General features: G+C 40.4%; 1 protein-coding gene across 11 annotated transcripts in view; it reads left to right on the plus strand.

The window, feature by feature from the left end:
• Positions 1-23750, plus strand: part of CAB39L (calcium binding protein 39 like) — a 136580-nt gene that overhangs the window by 96459 nt on the left and 16371 nt on the right. For all 11 annotated transcript variants that reach the window (XM_033948282.1, XM_033948288.1, XM_033948279.1 and 8 more), the window contains 2 exons: positions 11623-11682; positions 15842-15907. In XM_033948282.1, coding sequence (XP_033804173.1) covers positions 11623-11682; positions 15842-15907 — 126 coding nt within the window. The remainder of the gene's footprint in view (positions 1-11622; positions 11683-15841; positions 15908-23750) is intronic.

Consider the following 23750-nt stretch of genomic DNA (forward strand, 5'->3'; position numbering starts at 1 on the left):
TATTGATCCAATAATTTTATCGTATCATGGTGGAGTATGGATTAAGTTTAGTGCTGAGGACAAAGATTATACTAGGCCTGTTTGGAGATTTCATAATGCATTGCTTGCAAATGAAAAATTTTTGGAAGAATTTCAAGTAAAAATGAAGGATTACTTTAAACTCAATGCTTCGAAGGAAATCTCATTAGAAATATTATGGGATGCTTTTAAAGCTACCATAAGAGGACAAATCATTTCATATTTAGCTTATGTTAGGAAAAAGCTTAAGATGGAATTCTCTAAATTAGAACAAGATATTAAAAGTTTAGAGGCCCAGTTGGCTTTGAATTGGAAACATAATACTCTACAAGCTCTATTAAAAGCAATATATAATTATAATGAGATTTCCTCTAAAATGGCTAGAATTTTTGACGTATTATAAGGTTTTACATTCTTCTGAGCTTTATTCAAAAAAGGATATTGATGGTTTGAAATTTTTAAAGTTAATTAAAGGACCTAAAATTCCTGAGCATATTAAAGAATCTCTTGATTTGTCATTATCATTAAAAGAACTTCAAACAACCTTGAAGTCCCTTAGAGTTGGATCCACTCCAGGTGGTGATGGCTTCACTGTAGTTTTATAAATCACTAGCTGATTACCCGGCGTTGCCCGGATATTTATTTATCCCAAAATGTCCAACCCCCTACATGTCCCACACCACTATGTCCCACATGTCCCATATGCCCCACCCCCATGTCCCAATCCCCTACCCTCCACATGTCCCAAAGGAATGTCCCTCTCTATGGGGCTGAACTTAGACTTAAACGGCATCGGGAGTGTCGGTATTCATCTCTGCGAGCCCGAAAACTATGGGTTGGATATTAATATCTGTCGCTTTTGATAATTTTAACATATCACCCCCTTCCCACCCCCACAGTATTTTACCCCGTCCCACTTGCACAATATTTTTCCCCAGATAGTAAGTCATATGTGTACCAAGTTTGGTTGAAATCTCTCCATGCGTTTCAGAGTTATGCTGAGTATTCATCTGTGAGCCCGAAAACACTTTGGGGTAGATACTAAAATCTGTCATTTTCAATCATTTTTACATATCCCACCCCCACAGTGTTTGTCCTCAGATAGTAAGTAATGTGTATGTCAAGTTTGGTTGAAATCTGTCCATGCATTGAAGAGTTATGCTGGAACATACATACATACACACACACACACATATATTCAACTTATAATGTGAAATATTTGACAAAATGAATACAATACAACTAACGCAAAACTTGATTATAAACAACATTTTTAGTTTCACCTCCAGGAGCAAGAACATATAAATTCTTGGGTGAACCCACCCTTGAGCAAGCAACATAGAGTTGTGGGCCGCGAGACCCCCAGAACATATCACCCCAGGTAATGAGGGATCTGCATACCAAGTTTCGTTCAAATCGGTCAAGCCGTTTTTGAATTACTGTGAGAATGGCAGCTTTTTACATTTTTTCCATTGACATGAATGGGAGAAATCTGATTTTCTGTTTGTAGCTCCGCCCACGTGAGCAGGTGGGCCGCGAGACCCCCAGAACATATCACCCCAGGTAGTGAGAGATCTGCATACCAAGTTTCGTTCAAATCGGTCAAGCCGTTTTTTAATTACTGTGAGAATGTCAGCTTTTTACATTTTTTCCATTGACATGAATGGGTGAAATCTGATTTTCTGTTTGTAGCTCCGCCCACGTGTGCAGGTGGGCTGCGAGACCCCCAGAACATATCACCCCAGGTAGTGAGGGATCTGCATACCAAGTTTCGTTCAAATCGGTCAAGCCGTTTTTGAATTACTGTGAGAATGGCAGCTTTTTACATTTTTTCCATTGACATGAATGGGTGAAATCTGATTTTATGTTTGTAGCTCCGCCCACGTGTGCAGGTGGGCCGCGAGACCCCCAGAACATATCATCCCAGGTAGTGAGGGATCTGCATACCAAGTTTCGTTCAAATCGGTCAAGCCGTTTTTGCGTGATCGCGGCACATACACACACACATACATACCTCCGATTATATATATATATATATATATATATATATATATATATATTTCAAAATTACTTACTACCTCATCTATTAAATTTATATCAGGCACAATTGAGTAATGGTTGCATATTAGGTACTATGGCAGAATCATTCACTATTGTTTTACCAAAGCCAAATAAAGATCCTACTTTGGTTTCAAACTACAGGCCTATCTGATAAATGTAGATGCAAAACTTTTGGCCAAGTTATTGACTTTGCGCTTGGCAAAGGCTCTCCCAAACGGAGTTCGTTGCAAAAAGACATTCTTCTAATAACACCATATTGGCTTTTCATATCTTGAATTTAACAAAATCCAATGAAGATCCAGCCTTCTCTGTGTCTTTGGATGCAGAGAAGGCTTTTGATCGTGTTGAGTGGACCTTTATGTATCAGGCAATGGATTGGTTTGGTATTGGTTCTGGATTTATACAGATGATTCAAACCTTGTATAAAGAGGGACATATACTAAATTTGTAAAAATATGGGGGCCATTGGCAAAATATTGTAGTGAATAGTCATCACTTCTTCTCTTCTCCTTTTCGTTTTCTTTTTTAGCACACTAAAGGGGGGAGGGAGTTGGAAATAATTTTACATATTATGTTATACTATGATATATAATATGTGTGTATTTTTTTTGAAAATATGATGAAGGGTGGGTGGTGGTGGGGGGTTATTGATTTTACTAGATGTTTATATGGCAGCTATCAAAGTGCTATTCTGGAATAATTTGTTGTAATATATTCTTTTGTAACTTGTTGTTTAATTTGAAAACGAATAAAGAATTTGTTATTGTTAGATTGGGGGGATTACATTTGTATTTGTTCTTGACTACACTTTGGGTGTTGTTTGGAGTGTGGTTGCTTGCACTTTATTTTCTTGCTGCTGTATTCTACATATTTATGTTATGTTTGAGGTGTATCTCAATAAAAGCTGTTATTTAAAAAAAACCAAAAAAAACCAAACCTTGTATAACTCCCCTTTTGCAAGATTATATATTAATAATATTTTAACAGAACGATTTTGATTGGAGAGGGGAGTTAGACAGGGTTGTCCGTTATCTCCTTTACTGTTTGATATTGTTTTGGAACCATTGTTATTAGCTATTCAGCAGGTAAAGGAGATTCAGGGTATTCCTTATACAGGTCGGGAATACAAAGTTTCTGCATATGCAGATGATATTTTGCTTCATTTGAGGAATCCTGAAACTACCATTCCACATTTGCTAGATTTGATTGAAAAATTAGGGAAATTTTTTGGATATAAGATTAATTGGAGTAAATCAGAGATTCTTCCTTTAAATTTTCATTGTCAAAAAGGTTTATTTGGTTCTTTTTCCTTTCTCTGGAAAGATGAAGGTATTAAGTATTTAGGTATTTGGATTCATAATACAATAGAAGAGTCAATTCAAATTATTGAGAAAGCGTTATTGTTGAAAGTTACGGAAATGTGTGAGCAATGGAACCTTTTACATCTGACTTGGTGGGGGAGAGTCCAAACTGTTAAGATGATGATTTTACCTGTAGTCTGTTACCAAATGGGTATGTTGCCAGTGTTTTTTCAAGGGTCCTTTTATAAGAAATGAAATAGTATTTTGACAAAATTTATTTGGCTGGGGGAAAAAAACCAAGAATTGCTTTAGTATCTTTACAAAAAAACCTATTGCGGAGGGTGGGGTAAATTTTCCAAATTTTTATAGGTATCATCAAGTCTATATTATGCGTCAAGGTATGTATTGGATCCTCCCGGAGCTCATGGAAAATTTCCCGGATTGGTTGCGGCTGGAATGGCAACTCCTGTCGCCACTGAGATTAAGTCATGTACTGAGTATTAAGATGTCTAGATTATTTAAGGACAATAGAATCTTATTAGATACTTGGAAAACTAAAATTTGTAGATAATTTAGTTCCTATTTCAATTCATAAACTCCAAGATTCAAATTGGCGGATTTAAAGTCATTTGGAAATATTGGATGATGTTAGGTATACGCACTTTGGATGATGTTATTCTTGATGGTAAGCTGCTTAAGTTTTCACAATTGCAACACAAATTTGGTCTAAATAAATCTCAAACTTATAGATGGTTGCAGTTGAAGCAGGCCATTCAGATGGGGTTTCCTGAATGAAAAAATCTTGTTAGTCAGTATAGCCTGCCATTCTTATGTTTTCAGGTAGATTTCCAGGGACACTTACCCGCTCAGTGGTATAAATTAGTATCTGGATTCTTAAATAAAAAACCAAAAACTGGTCTATGTGACATTTGGAGCATTGAGATAAAGTATCAAATTAATACGTCTCAATGGCCACGAATTTGGTCTTGGAGGATGAAATGTACATTGTCAGCATCTATGAGACAAACATGGTTTTTTTTTTGTTGCATAGAGTTTTTTGGACCCCAGTTCGTTTACATAAAGTAGATGATACTAAATCTAAAAGATGCTGGCATTGTCATCTTCAAATAGGGACACTGGATCATTTATTATTTTATTGTCCTTTGATAATGGAATTTTAGAGATCTATATGGGATCAAGTTAATAATTTATTTAAAAATCCAGTGGCTTTAACATATGATACTATCTTATTTGGAACACTTATGAGAGCAAAAAGTCAAATTTCAGTAAAAAAAATAACAAACTTTTGCTTATAATGACGGGGGTTGCCATGCAGCTAATCTTAAATAATTGGAGAAATTGGGATAGATTAAATTATTAATTCTGGTGGGAATCCGTATGTTATGTCTTTAAAAAGGAAAGGTACATTGCCATTCAGAAGGGTTATTATAAAAAATTTATGGATGTTTGGGAACCATTAACCAAACCAAATATTGTAAGGATTGATTATTTTTATATTGATAAGGAAATATAAACATCCTGGGGAGGGGGGAGGGGATATGATATGGGATTGATTAAAAGCTTGTTGAATTGTTTATAAATATTTTAAAGATTTTGTTGATTAACTGGTTGCGGGAAAATAAGTTTTCTTATTATCTTTAAAAGTGTATTGTGCTATAAAATTATTCTTCTATGTAACTATATCATTTTTGTGCACAATTGTAGTTTTAAAAATGAATAAAGAAGTTTTAAAAAAAAAAAAGAAGTTTCTGCAGCTTAGACTACACTTGAAGCTGGGACCCCGCTGCTTTTTAACATATTTTTCAGTGATCTAAAGATGGGAATAACTAGTGAGATAATTAAATTTGCTGATGACACAAAGTTGTTCAAAGTTGTTAAATCGCAAGAGGATTGTGAAAAATTGCAAGAGGACCTTGTGAGACTGGAAGACTGGGCATCAAAATAGCAGATGACGTTTAATGTGAGCAAGTGCAAAGTGATGCATGTGGGAAAGGGGAACCCAAACTATAGCTATGTGATGCTGGGTTCTGTGTTAGGAGTCACTGCCCAGGAAAAGGATCTAGGTGTCATTGTTGAGGTACTGCTAAGAAAGCAAATAGAATGTTAGGAATTATCAGGAAGGAATGGAAAACAAAGATGAAATGTTATAATGCCCTCAGTGGCATACCAAGGGGGGTGCGGGGGGGGGGGGAGGTCTGCCCTGGGTGCACGGCCCAAGGGGGTGCACAGCTGGCCACTCACCGGGGAATAGGCTGCCGGGGAAAGGCTGCCACTGCCGTCATCAGGAACAAGCTGGCACCGAGTTCTCCCTCCCTGCTTCTCTTCCCCGCGAGCCGACCAACTCTAGCCATCTGACATCGGAGAGGACGTTCTGGGCCAGCCAATCGCTGCCTGGCTGACCCAGAACGTCCTCTCTGACGTTAGAATTGATGTCGGGCAGCGAGAGTTGGTCGGCCCGCGGAGAAGAGAGGCAGGGCGAACTTGGCACCGGCCTGTTTCCGATGGCCAGTGGCAGCCTTTCCCCGGTAACGGTGGCAGCAGCATGTTTCCCAATGGCGGTGGCATGAGGGAGGGCAGGGAGAAAGAAAGAAAGGGGGGGAGACAGGGAGCCAGAAAGAAAAAAAGGGGGGGACAGGGATCCGTAAAGAAAGAAAGGGGGCAGGGTGAAAGAAAGAAAAAAAATGGGGCATGGGGAGAGAGAGAAAGAAAGACAGACATAGAGAAAAAAGGGGGCATGGAGAGAGAAAGAAAGAAGGGGGCAGGGTGAAAGAAAGAAAGAAATGGGGCACTGAGAGAGAGAGAAAAAGACAAACAGAGAGAAAGGGGGCATGGGGAGAGAGAAAGAAAGGGGGTAGTGTGAAAGAAAGAAATGGGGCATGGAGAGAGAGAGAGAAAGACAGACAGAGAAAAAAAGGGGGCATGGAGAGAGAAAGAAGGGGGCAGGGTGAAAGAAAGAAATGGGGCACGGAAAGAGAGAGAGAAAGACAAACATAGAGAAAGAAAGGGGGCATGGGGAAAGAGAAAGAAAGAAGGGGGCAGGGTGAAAGAAAGAAAGAAATGGGGGACGGAGAGAGAGAAAGACAGATATACAGAAAGAAAGTAGGGGACAGGATGAAACAAAGAAAAAGTTGGGGGAGGGAATGAGGTCTGGAGGAGAGGAAGCATACAGGAGGCTGAAAGAAGGGAAGAAATACTGGATGCACAGTCGGAAGAATAAAGTGCAACCAGAGACTGATGAAAATGCGCTAAAAAATGCTATTGCGGTTTAGTAAAAAGGGAGGGGGTATATTTGTCTATTTTTGTATAGTTGTTACTGAGGTGACATTGCATAAAGTCATCTGCCTTGACCTCTTTGAAAACCCGCGGAATATGAATGATAATTAACATTTTCTCTGTGTACAGTGTGCTTTGTATTTTTAAAATTTTATTGTTGGTAGATCATTTTGACTTGGCCACAAAGGTAAGGGGGAGGGAGGGAGGGGAGCTGCTGAAAGACATCTAGTAATCCTTGCAGGCTTGACTGTGCAGGGAATTATTTTTGTAAAATCATGTTTTGTTATGTGACAGGGATTATTTAGAATTTAATTTCTATGAATGAATAGAATGAAAATGATATAAAATTACTTGCTTGTTTTTATGTGCTTGTGCTGAAGGAAAGTGGAGAGAGAGTGGGCTGAGGACACTGAAGGGAAATGGGGAATTTATAAATTGACAATTGTACAGAATATTGTTTCTTTTTATACTTTAATATAATAAGTTCAATATAAAACAATTCAAGGCTTGTGTGGATGGAATCAGGTGGTTTGTGGGGTTGGGGACCAAGCTTATGGGGATTAGTCCAATAAAATGGTATTTTCTTATTTCTCATTATTTGTTTTATTTTTATTTGTTAATTTGTAAAGTGGTGATTGTTATGTATCAGTTTTTTCAAATTTACATCTACTGTCTTTATATTTTGTACAGTATTAGAGGACATGTATTACTGTTTTTGTGGTGTGGTGTTGCATTGTATGCAGAGTCAGTTTACATATTTCTATTTTTAATTTGTGATTATTCCATATTGGGCGAGGGTGTATCTGTCTGTGTGTATGAAAGGGACATAGCTTTCTGATAGCATTGACTGTACAGGATCAATTGACTGTGCAGGATCTGGCTTGTTTAGTTTTACAATGTATGTGTTGGTGTTCTAGTGCTCACTGCAGTGTTTTAAGATGCTGCCTTTTCCTAGGACACTCTTGTGCGATATGTGGATTGTTACTAAAAATCATATTTTTCATATAGATGGGGGGGTGTCAAAAAATGATGGGCCCTGGTTGTCACATATGCTAGGTACGCCACTGAATGCCCTTGTATCATTCTATGGTACGGCCGCACCTTGAATACTGTGCAGTTCTGGTCGCCGTATCTCAAAAAAGATATAGCGGAATTATAAAAGGCAAAAAGAAGGGCGACAAAAATGATAAAAGGGATGGGTTGACTTCCCTATGAGGAGAGGCTAAAGCAGCTAGGGCTCTTCAGCTTGGAGAAGAGATAGCTCAGGGGTGATATGATAGAGGTCTATAAAATAATGAGTAGAATGGAAAGGGTAGATGAAAAGGGCTTGTTCACTCATTCCCAAAATACTAGGACTAAGGAACATGCAATGAAGCTACTAAGTAGTAGATTTAAACCAAACTGGAGAAAATATTTCTTCACACAACTTGTAATTAAACTCTGGAATTTGTTGCCAGAGAATGTAGTGAAACCAGTTAGGTTAGCGGGGTTTAAAAAAGGTTTGGATACTTTCCTAATAGAAAATTCCATAGGCCATTATTGAGATAGCTCGGGGAAATCCACTGCTTATTCCTAGGATAAGCAGCATAGAATCTGTTTTGTTACTTGGAATCTAGCTAGGTACTTGGGACCTGGGTGGGCCATGTTGGAAACAGGATATTGGGCTTGATGGACCTTTGGTCTGTCCCAGTCTTATGTTCTTAAGTCATTCCACTATGTATCTGTACCACATTTGCATACTGGTGTCACACGGGACCATCCTCAATCTTTATCTTGACATCAGTTTGGTTAGACTCATGTCACCAGAGCTCTCCTCAAGACGTTTTCTATAAAACATACAACTTTGGTAAGTGTTCCTCATGTCCTGTTGCTACTGTATAGTACTTTTTCTTTCCTGTTAAGTTTCTCAAGTTTTTAGGTTTCTTTATTTTCCATGTCACTTGATATAGGCCTCAGGGTACTTATCAAACTTGAATCATTTGATTTGCCAGCAGTTTTTTTTTCCAGATGGAATGTTCCAGAAAAAAGTCTCCAGCAGCTTTTAAAAAGTACATTAGATGCACTGGACTATATCCATTACAGATACCCATAAATGTGCCATGATCCCTCTCATTGTAAATTATTTTCACAGATGTCCAAGAGAGGAGTTTGTGTTAGAGAGAAGAAGCATGAATGTATGTGTTGGTGATGAGAACTCTGGTCCATTGATTCTGGAATCAAAAGCATGGGTCTGCATGTGGATGCATTGGCATAAAGAGTGCACAATCCTCTCTCCCCTTTCACCCTCAACATCAAGCATCCATAGAGACCATCAGGACCAATCATTATCTGACTCCTGCCCAAAAAGGAAGGCTTTTTTATGCTGAATGCCTGAAGGAAGTCAAGGATCATTGACATTGTATCTCTTTAGAATGTGATGGTGATCCTATGGGGAAAATCGGGGGAGGGGGGGTTGGAGGTCTGAATTTTGTGGTTGTGGAGATTTCTGGTACCAAGGATAGGATTCCTTACCTCCAGAAACCCTTTTTACAAAATTTTTTATTTTTTCAGTTTTCTCCCCAGGTTGTTCCCCCCCTCCCAGAATAACTGTGGCAGCCATCTTGAATTTCCTGATTATTTTTTTAAAAGCCTCTAGTTACCTCAAAGTCCCTCAGTTTTGCTTAAAATTGATAGGGATGGATTCAGGCCTTTCTACCTCTATATCATGCCAGCTTTTGTGCTGGATGATCAGCTGAGGAGCATCCATGTACCACAGACCATATGGCGGGGGAGCAATGTGCTCAGCCACCTCTGAGTCCTCTAGGGCACGGGATCTGCAGGAGGCTCATTTTTCAAGGAAGAGATCCCTTCTAGTGTCATCCACTAGTGAATTTGCAATACGCAGTCATGTATTCACCATGGAGCCCAAGAGAAAGAAGAGTGAGGGTCCTTTGGCTTGTCAAATCAAGGGTTCACTCTTGATTTCATGAATCTGATGTGGAGCGCATATGTAAATGGTTAGAGTCAGCACACATCCTCTGCAGGTGTACACAGGTCTGAGCAGGCAGAGGACCTTCCCCTGGTGGCTCCCCGATTGAAGGCAGACCTGCCGCCAGACTTGAAGGCCCAATCTGTCAAAGACTGGGATGGGTGGAGTTCTGAATTCATGCCCTTTTTATCCCAGGGAGCTACTTCTCCCCTGGAAGATTCTGGCTCTCAGCATGAAGCGGTGGGCAGGAGGTGGTGGTCGCCCTGGATCAAGGAGAGGATCCGACAGTGCGATGCCTTAGTGTGGATTCATTGCAGGCATTAAAACTGGAATCCCCACAAGCCTCCACTTATCAGTGCTCAGTTAAGGCAAAGAGACACCTTGTAAAGAAGATTGCGCTGGAAGCAAAAACTTTTAAGGTATATTAAAAGCAAGAAGCCAGGAAGAGAATCAGTTGGACCACTAGATGACCGACTGATAAAAGGGGCTTTCAAGGAAGACAAGGCCATAGCGGAGAGATTAAATGAATTCTTTGCCTCGGTCTTCACTGAGGAAGATGTGGGGGAGTTACCAGTGCTAGAAATGGTATTCAATTCTGATGAATCAGAGAAACTCATACAAATCTCTGTAATGCTGGAAGATATATCGGGTGAGCTTGCAAACTGAATAGTAGCAACTCACCTGGACTGGATGGTATACATCCCAGAGTGCTGATAGAATTGAAAAATAAACTTGCAGAGCTATTGTTAGTAATTTTGTAACTTTTCTTTAAAATCCAGAAGATTGGAGAGTGGCCAATGTGATGCCGATTTTTAAAAAGGTGATCCGATAAATTATAGACTGGTGAGTCTGACATCGTTGCCGGGCAATTATAAAGAACTAAGGCCTAGATTCTCAAAAATCTGTGTTAAAAAACATCGGGCTGCTATCGAAATTAAAAAATGTGAGTCATTCTTCAAAAAACGCTCATGTAAATGAGGTTGGTGGAGAGTAGCAAAGACTCACTAAATTTGCATGTGCCCATTGCTGATGATAGCGAAGGGCACATGCACAAAAAACCCCCCACCCCCCAACAACAGTGGGAGAGATGTTCAATCTCTCCTGCTGACAACTAACACCCCCCCTCCCCCAAGCAGCGGGAAAGATACCCTCTCTCCCGCTGCCAAGCGAACACCCCCCTCCTGCTGCCGGGGTTTTAAACAGTGCTGTCACTGTAACTGGCGTCCCTGGACCAGTCGCTGATTTTTTGTCGCCAAAAGCCAACGCCACTCTTAGAAAATGGCTCGGCGATTTTAAAGAATCCACCGGAGTGCTCATTTTAATGTTGAGGAGCCCGTTTGCATGGCAATGTTGGAGACTGCTAGAAAACGCATTAAAGACAGAGATAAGCCGTTTTGATAATACACCGCTAAACCAGTTTAGCGACTGCATTAAAGTTTTGAGAATCTGGGCCTAAATGGGTTGGCCACTGCTGGGCTTGATGGATCTTCGGTCTGCCCCACTATGTTACAAACTGTGGAATTTATGTTACAAACTGTGGAATTTATTGCCAGGTCAAGAACGCTTAGGTAAAAATGTTGAGCAATTTAGATGAATTCTCAAGACTCATCTGTTTGTGAAGGAGTATTGTTGCTGAACTCAATATAAAAGAAGGGTTTTAATATGTGCAGTTGTAGTTGTCTTTCCTGTAAATAAACTGTGTATATATAGTTGTAATGCACCTGGATGTTAGGTGGGAAAGAAATTTTAAAATAAATAGCCAGATGAAGGTTGGGAAGTTTGTAGGTAGCTTTTTAGCTAGGTAAAGCACTTCAACAATTTGTCCTAAAAATAAGTGCACTTGCTTATTTTGGTAAAATACCTCAAGCTTCGCAACTAAAGACAGGAACAGTTATGGTAGTTCTACAATCCTTGAAGAGAGGATACTGCAAGCATATAAACTGTATTTAGTTTTATAATTCATGCCTGTTTCTCTTACAGGATTTGTTAACAAGACACAAGCTGGTAGTAGCTGAATTTCTTGAACAAAATTACGACGCAGTAAGTATAAATTGTTTTGTTTCAATCTATCATATATACTCTAATATAAACTGAGTTATCCTTTCTCTCCAAAAAGAGGGGAAAAAGGTTGACTCAAACATAAACCAAAGTTAGAAATTTGGGTTATGGCGAGTCAATTTATAAAGACTGTTCATCCTCCCTCCCCATCAGCTATCTTTTAAGGCACTAAACATAATACAAATATCTGTGATGCATATTTCACAAGGCCTCTCTACACATGAAAACACAACTACAAGCAACCACAAACTTAAGTAAATGTAGACAAAAATCAAACTTACCTCAAGATTGGTAAGACATGCAGTTCAACATCAGAGAAAGAGAAACAGCACTCAACACTTTGGAATATAAAAGAAAGTAGTGCAAATTTACAGTAAAACTGCATTTTCTGTTCATGAAATTAAAAATAAAATTCTTTTTTTCTACCTTTGATGTCTAGCCATTTTATTAATGTTTATCCCAATTTACAGTTTCTGTTTTCTTCTGACTTTTCTTAATTTTCTTTTCAGAATCTGCAGTCTATCTGCCTCTTCTCTCCTTCCTGTCGTCACTTCCTCTCCTACATCCATCGCTGACTTTAACCTTTTCCTTTCAATTTTCTTCCATTTATTTTTCTGCATCTTTATCTGCTTCCCTTTACAGCTTTCCATCACCCTCATCCTATTATTCTCCTCCAAGTTTTATGGTTTGTTTGTTTTTTTGCTAACTGTTCCTTCTCCCCCTTTCAGCATCTTCTCTTTGTCTCTTTCCCCCTTAATTTTCACTCTTCTAACTAGTATCTAATGTCTTGCCCCCTCTATCCAGCATTCTTTTTCCCTGTTGATGGAGATGATAATGAGGCAGTACAGCGATTGCAGATGATTGTGGCACATATGAAGGGGGTGGATGGATTTTAATAGATTAAAGTTAAATGTTCAAAAACCCAAAGTGATGTGTCGGGAGAGTTCAAGAGAATGATAAACTGGCTGCGCTGGAACTCCTGGGCACGAAAATATCATTAGAGATAAAAGTGAAGTACTTAGGAGTTATCCCAGGACAAGCAGGCAGGATATTCTCACATGTGGGTGATGTCATCCACAGAGCCCCAGTACGGACACTTTAAAAGTGCATCGCCACTTTAAGAAAATAAGAAAGTTTGCGATAGGATTCGAAGTCAACTTCCCCAGCTCACATCTCATTCTGACTCAACGTCTGTAGATCATTGGGACAATCCTAGCCACCACTCTCATGAGAGCGTTTCTTCCTCCAGATCGACTTCAGGCTCTCATCTGTCTGTGTCAGCAATTGCTTCCTCTGCCAGACTTATGATGGTTCTTTTGGGCCACATGGCCTCAACTGTCAATGTAACACCATTGGCAAGACTGCATCTTCGCACTCCTCAGTGGACCCTTGCTTCTCAGTGGTCTCATGTGACGGATTGTCTCTCACAACATATCTGTGACATCATCTCTTCTGCAGTTGCTTCAATGGTGGATGACCTCTTCCAATCTATCCACAGGTCTCCTTTTTCACTTGCCCCCTCATCACAAGGTCATCAAGACAGACGCATTCCCTTATGCTTGGGGGGCTCATATGGACAATCTTCAAACTCTGGAACTCAGAGCAATGTTTTATGCCCTCAAAGCTTTTCATCATCTACTCCCCTTTGCACAGACAATCAAGTAGCAATGTACTACATAAACAAGCAAGGAGGCACGAGCTCTCTCCTGTTGTGTGAGGAGGCCCAAAAACTCGACTTGGGCAACAGCTCGCAATCTGTTCTTGAGGGATGTCTATATTCAAGGGGAGAAAAATTCCCTAGCAGACAACCTCAGCAGAATTCTTCAGCCTCACAAATGGTCTATATTCAAGGGGAGAAAAATTCCCTAGCAGACAACCTCAGCAGAATTCTTCAGCCTCACAAATGGACTCTCAACTTTGCAACTCTCCAGTCCATCTTTGCTCAATGGGGCACTCCTCAAAAAGCTCCATTTGGGGTCCTGATGTTTTCACCAGTTCGCCTCAGGAGGCTTATCTCAGAAAGCCTATCGCGGTTGCAGAGATATTCCAGAAGCCAGATAATCCAAAATACAGGTTCCCAGGTGACAACTGCAACCAAGAAGACACAATAATGTCAGACCTCCAGCCGCCCTTCAGAAAATTGGAGGTCAGCTCTCAGACTTTCTGGAGACCTGGGAAAGCATAACAGCAGGTTTTTGGGTCTTGGATATTGTCAGAGAAGGTCACAAAATAGAGTTTGCATACCCTCTGACTGACTGGTTAGTAGATTCTCTGGCGGGCTGACTGGATCAGGTGGTCCAATCCAGGCAAAGTTAAACAGATTGCAGGATATTCAAGCCATAGAACCAGTTCCGGAAGAACGCTCGGGCAGATACTCAATATACTTTGTCATGCCCAAAAAAGATTCTGACAACTGAATGCCCATTCTATATCTCAAACATGTCAATGCAGTCCTGAGGGTTCTGTGTTTCCTGATGGAGATGGTGAGATCAGTCATTGCAGTAGCCAGCTGGGAGAGTTTCTGGCTGCCCTAGATTTGATGGAGGCTTATCTCCACATTCCAATTTTCCTGGCACACAGAAAGTTCATGAGATTTCATATGTTGGAGAATCACTATCAATTCTCAGCACTACTATTTGGGCAGGCCATGGCACTCTGGACATTCACTAAGGTGATGGTGATGGTAGCAGCTCATCCTTATCTGGATAACTAGCTCATCTGAGCTCCCTCTCAGGAAGAGGGTGAAAGAGCAGTGGCAGCAGTTGTACAAAATTTGCAGAGTCTGGACTGGATGTAAACTTTCGAGAGAGCCAATTAGTCCCCCACTTTGTCTTTGGAATACCTGGGAGTTCTCTTCAACACAGTTTGAAGGTCAGGTTTTTCTACCAGAGGTATGCAGATAGAAACTTTGGGAGCAAGTTACGAACCTCCTGTCGTAGCCAATGCCTACAGCATGGCACTACCTACAGGTTCTTGGCTTGATGGCGGCTGCCATTGAAGTAAGTCCCTGGGCAAGTTCTTGGCTTGATAGCAGCTATCATTGAAGTAGGTCCCTGGGCAAGAACGTATATGCGTCCACTTCAGGATGCACTATTGTCTTATTGGTCTCCCCAAAGAGACTCATAAGAACATAAGAACATAAGCAGTGCCTCCGCCGGGTCAGACCATAGGTCCATCCTGCCCAGCAGTCCGCTCCCGCGGCGGCCCAAACAGGTCACGACCTGTCCAAATCACCAGAAGGGGCCCCCATGCCACCTTGGTTTCCTCTCAGTATCCCACGATCCCTTTATCCCTCCCTACAGGTCTCTCTACCCTGGACAGAGGCAACCCGCAGCAGCATGAGCTGGTATGTGAGCAGTCTGAAAATTGCACCCTATATGTATTCAAAATGGAAAAACAACAAGTAATATTGAATAAGACTCAGAAGTACATTTTGAATGTCACTGGACCAAGAAGAGCCTTAACATATGTCCAGTCACCTGTTTGAATTACAAATAAGGCAATTTTCAAACTATTCACAATAGAATAGTGGGTTCATAGATACTTTACCTCAATTTTCAAAGCAAAAATACAAATACTTTAAATTTGAAACTTTTCATGGGTAATTCTAACATTTGCATCTGTTTTTTGTCATGGAAAGCTACAGTTGTATGGCAGATTAGAAAATGTTGGTGTTAGAACATAAGAATAACCCCAGAATAGCCATACTGGGGCAGATCGTTGATCCATCTAGTTCAATACCCTGCTTCCAGCAATGGCTAATCCAAGTACCTGACAGAATCCCAAATAGTAGCAAGAAGTCTATGCTAACAATCCCAGGGACAGCAATGGCTTTACCCATTTCTATTTCTGGTCGCCTTCCCTGATCTAAACATATCCTCCCTACTGGGAACATTTCTTCTCAGTGTAGGTAAAAGTGCACACTTGGTTCATAGTTTTTCAGGCAGTCAGATAATGTAAATAAAATACTTTTTTACGCACATAAATTGCTTTGGAAATTCTTTTCCACATGTTTTGAGAAGAACGATCACAGTAAATAAATTTAATCTAAAATGAAAATATTTTCAATAAACTAAAAAAAAAAAAAAGAAGACCTAAAAGAATGATGGGAAAAGAATAATTTTATTTATTATTTTTTTAGGTATTTAGTGATTATGAAAAACTTCTTCATTCGGAGAATTATGTAACAAAGAGGCAGTCTTTAAAGGTAATGTGAAATCCTTAATAAGTAATATGTATTCAATAATGTAAGACTTGGGTTGCAAGGTTTTTTTGATTACATTTCTAGGTGAACAAGAACAGTATAATTTTTTCATAAAACTGAGGTCTCTAGAATCTGGTATTAACATGTGTTTAAACAATACTCCTTGTTATGCAGATTTGCTGGCAAGCTGAAAGCAATAGACTATGATGATGGACCTATATATTAAAGTGCTGTGAACCCTCTGGCCCTTTAGTCTGCAGGACATTTTATTTTTACTTGCTTTTAAGAAGGAATTGTTCAAGAAAAGTTATGGGATCATTTTTTTCTGTTGGTATTTTTATTTCCTTATGTTTTCATGCTTTTTTTTCAGTTTATTTTGTTAGTGCATGCTGTATTACAATAGCACACACTAAACAAAAAAATATGCTGCAATAATTATCAGATAAACCTCCACCTCCTTTCCCCTAAACTTGCCACAATCTTTTCAGGCTTCTGCACTGATTATTGACCCAGTTTAACTCATTCATAACAATGGCCAACACTCATTTTGGTGCCTCAAATGTTAGGCCTGTTTATGGGTATATTTGACCTGCTGATTCCAAAAATAGCATCAGTTTTCTCCTCTAGTTTTTGAGATACAGAACATGTGCCATATACCACTCTTCACTCTGCTCACCCATTAAAAAATCAAGATATTTTAATGTATGTTTAAATTAATATCTTTTAAGCATGAAGGAAACATTAAAGATTAAAAGAAAAGTATACAACATGAAAATCTACTTATTTCATACCAAAAGTACAAGTTTCCGAAACAAACTTTCCAGTTATTTGACACACAAGAAGTTCCTTTTGTGTAAGAGTGGGATCTGCCAGGACAATCCCGCAAAAGATTCCAACAATAGTAAAACTACAGTTGGAAATATGTAAACACTCTCACTGTATCTGCTAACTTGTACACAAATACACAAACCAGGTAACAGAAGACAAAGTTGACATTAGAATTTAAATTCTATGTGCAACTGTTTTAAACAGATCAGGTTGAGAAACCTTTGAAGTATAAATTTATGTAGTCTAAGGAAACCATGTTTACTATCTAAGGATTCCTTTTATTAAGGTGCACTAACTGATTTATCATGTGCTAAATGCTAAGATGCCCATAGGAATATAATAGATGTCTTGGCATTTAGCACGCCTTAATAAAAGGGCCCATAATTTTTTTGCATATAATAATGTAGTATAGCAGAACAAAGGCAATTTTGTCATTTGAGCTTTACATTTTTATACCAGGGTGCATTATAAGAAAGGAAGTAGATGAATAGTTGTGAAACAAAGATCATTACTGTATACACAAAAAAAGTGGGTAATTTTAAATACATAAATTTCCCATTCAAAAAAGAAAGCTTCTTATGACATCCCGATTCTGCAGAAAGAGATCTTTTAAATAGTTGTAAAAAAAATTAATAAATTCAACCACATCTAAGAAACTAGAGCTGAAGTGGTCTAGCCAATGCAATTTTATGAATCAATGCCCCAAATAACCTCAGCAACAGGTCAAAAACCCAAGGCACCAAGAAAAAAATTTTTTTGTTGGCCTGTGTAATCTGTAATGGAGGTATGAGCAATCCAAAGATTCTTCTGCTTCGTTAGTGATCTGCACTAAAATTTCACAAGACCAGTGCTAGTGTAACTTAATTTTATCCTAGGACAAGCAGGCAGCATATTCTCACATATGGGTGACGTCATCCACAGAGCCCGGTACAGACAGCATGAAAAGTGTACTGTCACTTTAAGTTTTCAGAAACTTTGTGACTGCCCGCACTGCGCATATGCAAGTGCCTTCTCGCCCGACATCCGCTCATGGTACTTCAGTTCTTCATTTCTCTGTGGAGCGAAGAAGTCTGTTTTTGACTGAACTCTGTTCAGTCAGTGTTGACTTCCCGCTTCGCGTTTCTTTTTTCCTAGTTTTTGTTTGTATAATTTTTAAAATAAATAACATAAATATATTTATTTTATTTTGTTCAACCTCAGGCTTCGGCCTTGAGATTCTTTCCCTGACAGGACTTCGTTCACCATTGAGTTCAATCTCGCCAATGAGATTTTTCCCATTTTGAAACCTACGACGGGGTTTAAAAAGTGTTGCAGATGCCAGAGGCCAATTTCCGTAACCGACCACATAATTGGTGTCTTCAGTGTTTGGGCCCTAATCACCAAATTGAATCATGTATTAAGTGTTCCACCTTGCAAAAGCATTCCATTAAAGCCCATCGTGTTCAAAGGGAGAAGCTGTTCGGCTCTGGTATGGACATCAGAAAAACTCCTACATCGACATTGGGAAATCTCCTAGCATCGGGGAAGCCAGTTTCTGAGTCATCCTCTTCCCAGCAAGCATCGCAGGTCTCTACAGCATTGAGTCTCTTGATGCAGACCACACATCGACATCATCGATCTAAGGATCTGCAGGTTGTCACTGTTTATAGGTCGCATTGCATGCATCTCCTACACTCAACTCCCTTGGTATCAGCCCAGCCTAATCATACCACTGCGAGGCATCAAGGTACCGATACCATCGATTCATTGGGGCATCGAAATACTACTCAGGGATCTTCTATGAGGCGTCATGGTTCTATGTCTCGGCACCGATCTTCCTCCAGGCATGGTTCTTCACACTGAAATTCTGCTTCTTCTCAACAATGCTCCCCTTCGAGACTTAGAGCTGCTACTTCAGCCCGTGAGTTGTATTCTTATGTGAGGCATTCCAGACCAAGACATCGGAGCTCCTTTTTAATTGACCTCTTCTTTCAAAGAGGTATTAGGAACTTCATCAATCCACTTCTGCCTCTTCATTGGACTGGTACCGAAAACATTGTAGGACTTCTTCTAGACATTTTTTTCACAAAAGTTTTCTTGGATTCAAAGTCTGACTCAGAGTGTGGGCTTTCCCTCTCTGAATCTGAGTCTGTTGGTGCAGCTATTCCCAAAAGAAGATCTTCTGAAGGATTTTCCTTTAAACATAGAAACATAGAGTATGATGGCAGAAAAGGGCTGACGGCCCAACAAGTCTGCCCACTCAAGAACCCTCCCTCCTTGAGAATCCATCTTTTAAGCATTCTTGTGCAAAGATTTATCTCTTGCAGTGTAGATTGATGCCTGATTTAATGCTGAATTCCAGCCTTTAACTGTCAAGGCTGCTCCAGGGAAGATGAATTCGCTTTACAGAATTTTCTCTAATCTGGGATTTGATAATCCACAACTTCCACATCATTATTAGTTGAATCAATTTATTTATTTTATTTTATTTTATTTATTTATTTAGATTTTTATCCCGTCCTCCCAGTAGCTCAGAACGGTCTACAAGTAAACATTCACAATGGAGTGTAATTGGACATACAAGATTATACAGTAGATTTAAATGTTTGGACATACACGACTATGCAGCAGTTTAAATACAGGGACTATACAGCAAATTAAGAGCAGTAGTTTAAATATAAGTAGTTTAGTTTTAAATATAAGTTATTTGAGTACAGGCTGAGAGAGGACTATATAGGAATTAGGGGGAAGATTAGAAAGGAGAAGGAAGAGTAGATGTGGAGCTTAAGGGGGAGGGGTGTAGACTGAGGGTGACCTTTAGTTGAAGAGGAGGGTCTTTACCATTTTCCGGAATGTCATTAAAGAGTTCTGTAGTCTGAGTTGAAGGGGGAGTTGGTTCCAGAGATGGGGAATGAAGTGGCTATAGGAGCATTTGCAGGCAGTTTCTGATTGGAGGGACTTTCCGGGGGGAATGCATAGGCGTGTCTCCGATTCTGAGTGGAGGGTGCGGGTGGGGATGTAGATGGGTAGCTTGGATTTTATGTAGGAGGGGTGGTGGCATAAATTCTTTTATGCGCCATTGCCAGGGCCTTGAATGCACAGCACTGGCTAATTGGGAGCCAGTGTTCAGCGCGGAGTGCTGGGGAGATGGGATCATGGTAGTTGAGGCTGTGTAGGAGGCAGATAGCTGCATTTTGGACCTGTTTTCCTACCAGAGTTCATTCTTCATTGCCTCCGGGACGCAAAGGCCATACTATGAACAAGTTTGGACGTCACCTTTATCAAAATTCTATGTGTTGAGCAGAATTCTTAATTATACTTACATGTTCAATGGTTGATCGATTTTAATCAATACATTCCTTCAGAGCATCTTCTGGAATTTCAGCAGACTGTTCATACTCTCTCACAGACTGCAACGTATCTTCCAAGATCACTCTCTGATGCTTTTCAGTTGTCTTCCAGAGCGTCCGCTGTGTCAGTAGCTATGAGACGCCTAGCTTGGCTCAGACTCTCTGATATAGGCCTCAATCTCCAAAATAGATTGGCCAATATCCCATGCCTTGGGAAGGAGCTTTATAGCGAGCTCATTGAGGTTGCTGCACAAAAATTAGCTCAACATGAGCACACTTGGAATACTTTAAATAGAGCACAGTATAAATCTTTTTCTTCAAGAAGATCTACTAAACAACTTGCTTCACATTAGAAACATACTCCTTCGGTTTCTGGGAAGCTACAGCAATAGCAGCAAATTTGCCAGCCGCTTTCAACTGACTCGGGCAATTCAACAGGAGGAGTTGTTTGACTGCCCAATTCTTCCAGCTCAGTCGGAGCTTGCTATCACTATATCAACGTTGGTCTCTCATATCAACTGACCTATGACTTTGCACACTCCTTATGGAAGGTGTCTAAACCCCCCCCCCCCACCCCGCAAAAAAAACCCAAAACTCTCAGTTGTCCGCGACATGGACTCCATTTCGAGTTTGAGTTTCAGCAGTATTTCTACTTCGTTTCCTATGAACTTCACTAAACAGGCTTGCATTGTGGAAAATCCACCATGGGTGTAGAGCAGTGGTCTCAAACCTGTGGCCCACAGGCCGCATGCGGCCCGCCAGGTGCTATTTTGAGGTCCTCAGTATGTTGCCATTTTCTGGAACATTGCCAGCCTCACTGCTGTAACCTCATGCAAGCGCTGTCCTACGTCTGTATGCGATTGTGAGGTGGAGTGGAGAGGACAATCGCAGGAAAGTGCTTGCGTAAGGTTACAGCAGTTAGGTGGGCAACGATCCAGAACGTAAGGTAACCATTGGAAGCAGGGCAGATTGTGCGTGTGTATGTAATCTCATGAACTCTTGCAAAATTCAGCACTTCTCCTGTCGGTAACTGCTTGATGTAAGATGGCAGTTGTGTCTGGTGCTGGAGGAGGTAAGAGCTGAAGGCAGTTGTGGACAAGACCACCGGACACTTAAGGCACAAATTTTCCAGGCACAAGTTGGATATTGATTCTCCCCTCTACAAAAAAGCCTAGTGACAAGATTTTGGTGTAGTCCTCTAGGCTTTTTTGTAGAGGGAGAATCAATATCCAACTTGTGCCTGGAAAATTTGTGCCTTAAGTGTCCGGTGGTCTTGTCCACAACTGCCTTCAGCTCTTACCTCCTCCAGCACCAGACACAACTGCCATCTTACATCAAGCAGTCACCGACAGGAGAAGTGCTGAATTTTGCAAGAGTTCATGAGATTACATACACACGCACAATCTGCCCTGCTTCCAATGGTTACCTTACGTTCTGGATCGTTGCCCACCTCACTGCTGTAACCTTACGCAAGCACTTTCCTGCGATTGTCCTCTCCACTCCACCTCACAATCGCATACAGACGTAGGACAGCACTTGCATGAGGTTACAGCAGTGAGGCTGGCAATGTTCCAGAAAATGGCATTTCTTTGTCTCTTGCAGTCGATACTTTAGAATCTAAATCACAATTTTGTATGAGGTAAAACTCTTTATAGTTTATAAAGCTTTCCTTAATTGCTTCTGATAATTTCAGCTGTACACAGCTGCAAGCAGTGCAACATGTAGAAAGTGAAAAACTATCTAAACTTCATTTTCTGCAAACTAACACCACAGGAAGCATTTTAGTCCCCCGAAGTAACCCGTTCAACTCTGTAACTCTTCTGGAAATGTCCAGATAACCTCATGTAATCCGCCTTGAACCGCAAGGTAATGGCAGAATAAAAGTCACTAATGTGATGTAATGTAATTATCAGAAGCAACTAAGGAACTAAAGAAGCAACTAAGGAACAGAAGCAACTAAGGAAAGATTTATAAACTATAACTAGTTTTACCTCATGCAAAGTTGTAATTTATTTAATAAGACATTAACTGTTTTTTTTGGTGGCCCTCCAAGTACCTACAAATCCAAAATGTGGCCCTGCAAAGGGTTTGGGTTTGAGACCGTTGGTATAGAGCCTGTAAGGTGGTTTTTTTTCCTATTTCCTGGACTCCATTCCACTAAGAGGGGAATCTATCATGGGTGTAGAGTCTGTAAAGTTGGATTCCTCCAAATCTATTTCAGCATGCATCACTCAGGCAGCAACTGCTTCAGGATTTCACCGTGGGGTGTAGAACCTATAACAGTGATTAGTTTTTCCTGTTGCTTGGATAATTTGATTTAAGGACAATGACAGGACCTAATAAGGGTGTAGAGCCTATAACTTAGATTCCTGCCATATCAGATCTTTGCACTGTTTTCATTTAAAAGCAGGATCAACCAGTTTTGTCTCTTGTAACATGCCTTCCACTGTATCATCAGTGTTTATACAGTACCTTCCAGAAGGCTTCCATTTACTTCAACTATTTTCCCTACACTTGTTCTCTAAGCAACATTTTATTGGAAAAACAGGTAGCGTTATCTTATGATACTGTGATATTTGGAATGTCTATGAAAAAAAAGAGTCAGATATCATCGTGTAACAATAAACTTTTATTGATCATGACTGGAGTCGCCATCCAACATATTACTAATAACTGGAAAGACCACAGTAGGCTTAATTTTAATTTCTGTTGGAATTCGTTATGTCACAGGAATAGAATGGAAAGATCATTGGCGGTACAGAATGGAAAGTATAAAAATTTTATAAAAATATGGGAGCCATTAACATCTTTTTGTCATGATTAAATGCCATTTTTCTATTAATTATATACCACTTAGTGTTGGGTGGGGGGAGGGTTTCAATTGGAGGGTTTATGATCTTATAATGAATAATGGGCTTAGAGGGAGGGTGGGGGGAGGGTTGCATTTATATTTATAAGATACACTGATAAGATGTTCAAGTGGTCTAATTAATAGTGTTTATTATGAATTTTGTACACTTGATGAAAGTTTAAAAATGAATAAAGAATTTTAAAAAAAAGAAAGCAACATTTCCACAGAACTTTAAAGACACTAGGTAAGAAGAGATCCTATATGTTTCTATTTCACATGCAAATTTAAAACAATCATTTGAGAATGGAAAAGGAAAAGCAGGCATAAAGGGGCTGAGGAAAGCTGATAGAGGAAATATACTTGCAGGGTTAATATTCAAGAGCCCTGCTAGGCTCTGTACCCCTCCACCCATCCCTCCCTCCCCTGCCGGTCTCTGCACCCAGCCTCACTCCTTTCCTTCCCTGCCAGGTTCTGTACCCTGTCTCCCCTCCCGATTCCTTACAGGCCTGCCTTAAGACCTGGTGATCCAGCGGTGGGCTGGGACAGGAGGGAACCCTCCTGCCTCCTGTTCTGGCTGACTCTAAGAAGTTTTACCCCCTTCCCCCATGTACCTTTCGAATTCCTGGTGGTCAAGCAGTGAACTGCACCAGGAGCGACCTTCCTTCACTCCTGCCCATGCAGAGCCGCTAACTGGTTGGTTGCTGCAAGTTCTTGAGAACTCGCAGCTCTGCATGGGGAGGAGCAAGGAAGGTTGCTCCTGCCGCAGTTACTGCTGGACCACCAGGGATTTGAAAGGTACGCAGGAGGGGGCAGAGGGTTGGCCGGGATTGGAGGTGGG

The sequence above is a fragment of the Geotrypetes seraphini genome, chromosome 6, assembly GCF_902459505.1.
Source record: "Geotrypetes seraphini chromosome 6, aGeoSer1.1, whole genome shotgun sequence".
NCBI classification, from domain to species: Eukaryota; Metazoa; Chordata; class Amphibia; order Gymnophiona; family Dermophiidae; genus Geotrypetes; species Geotrypetes seraphini.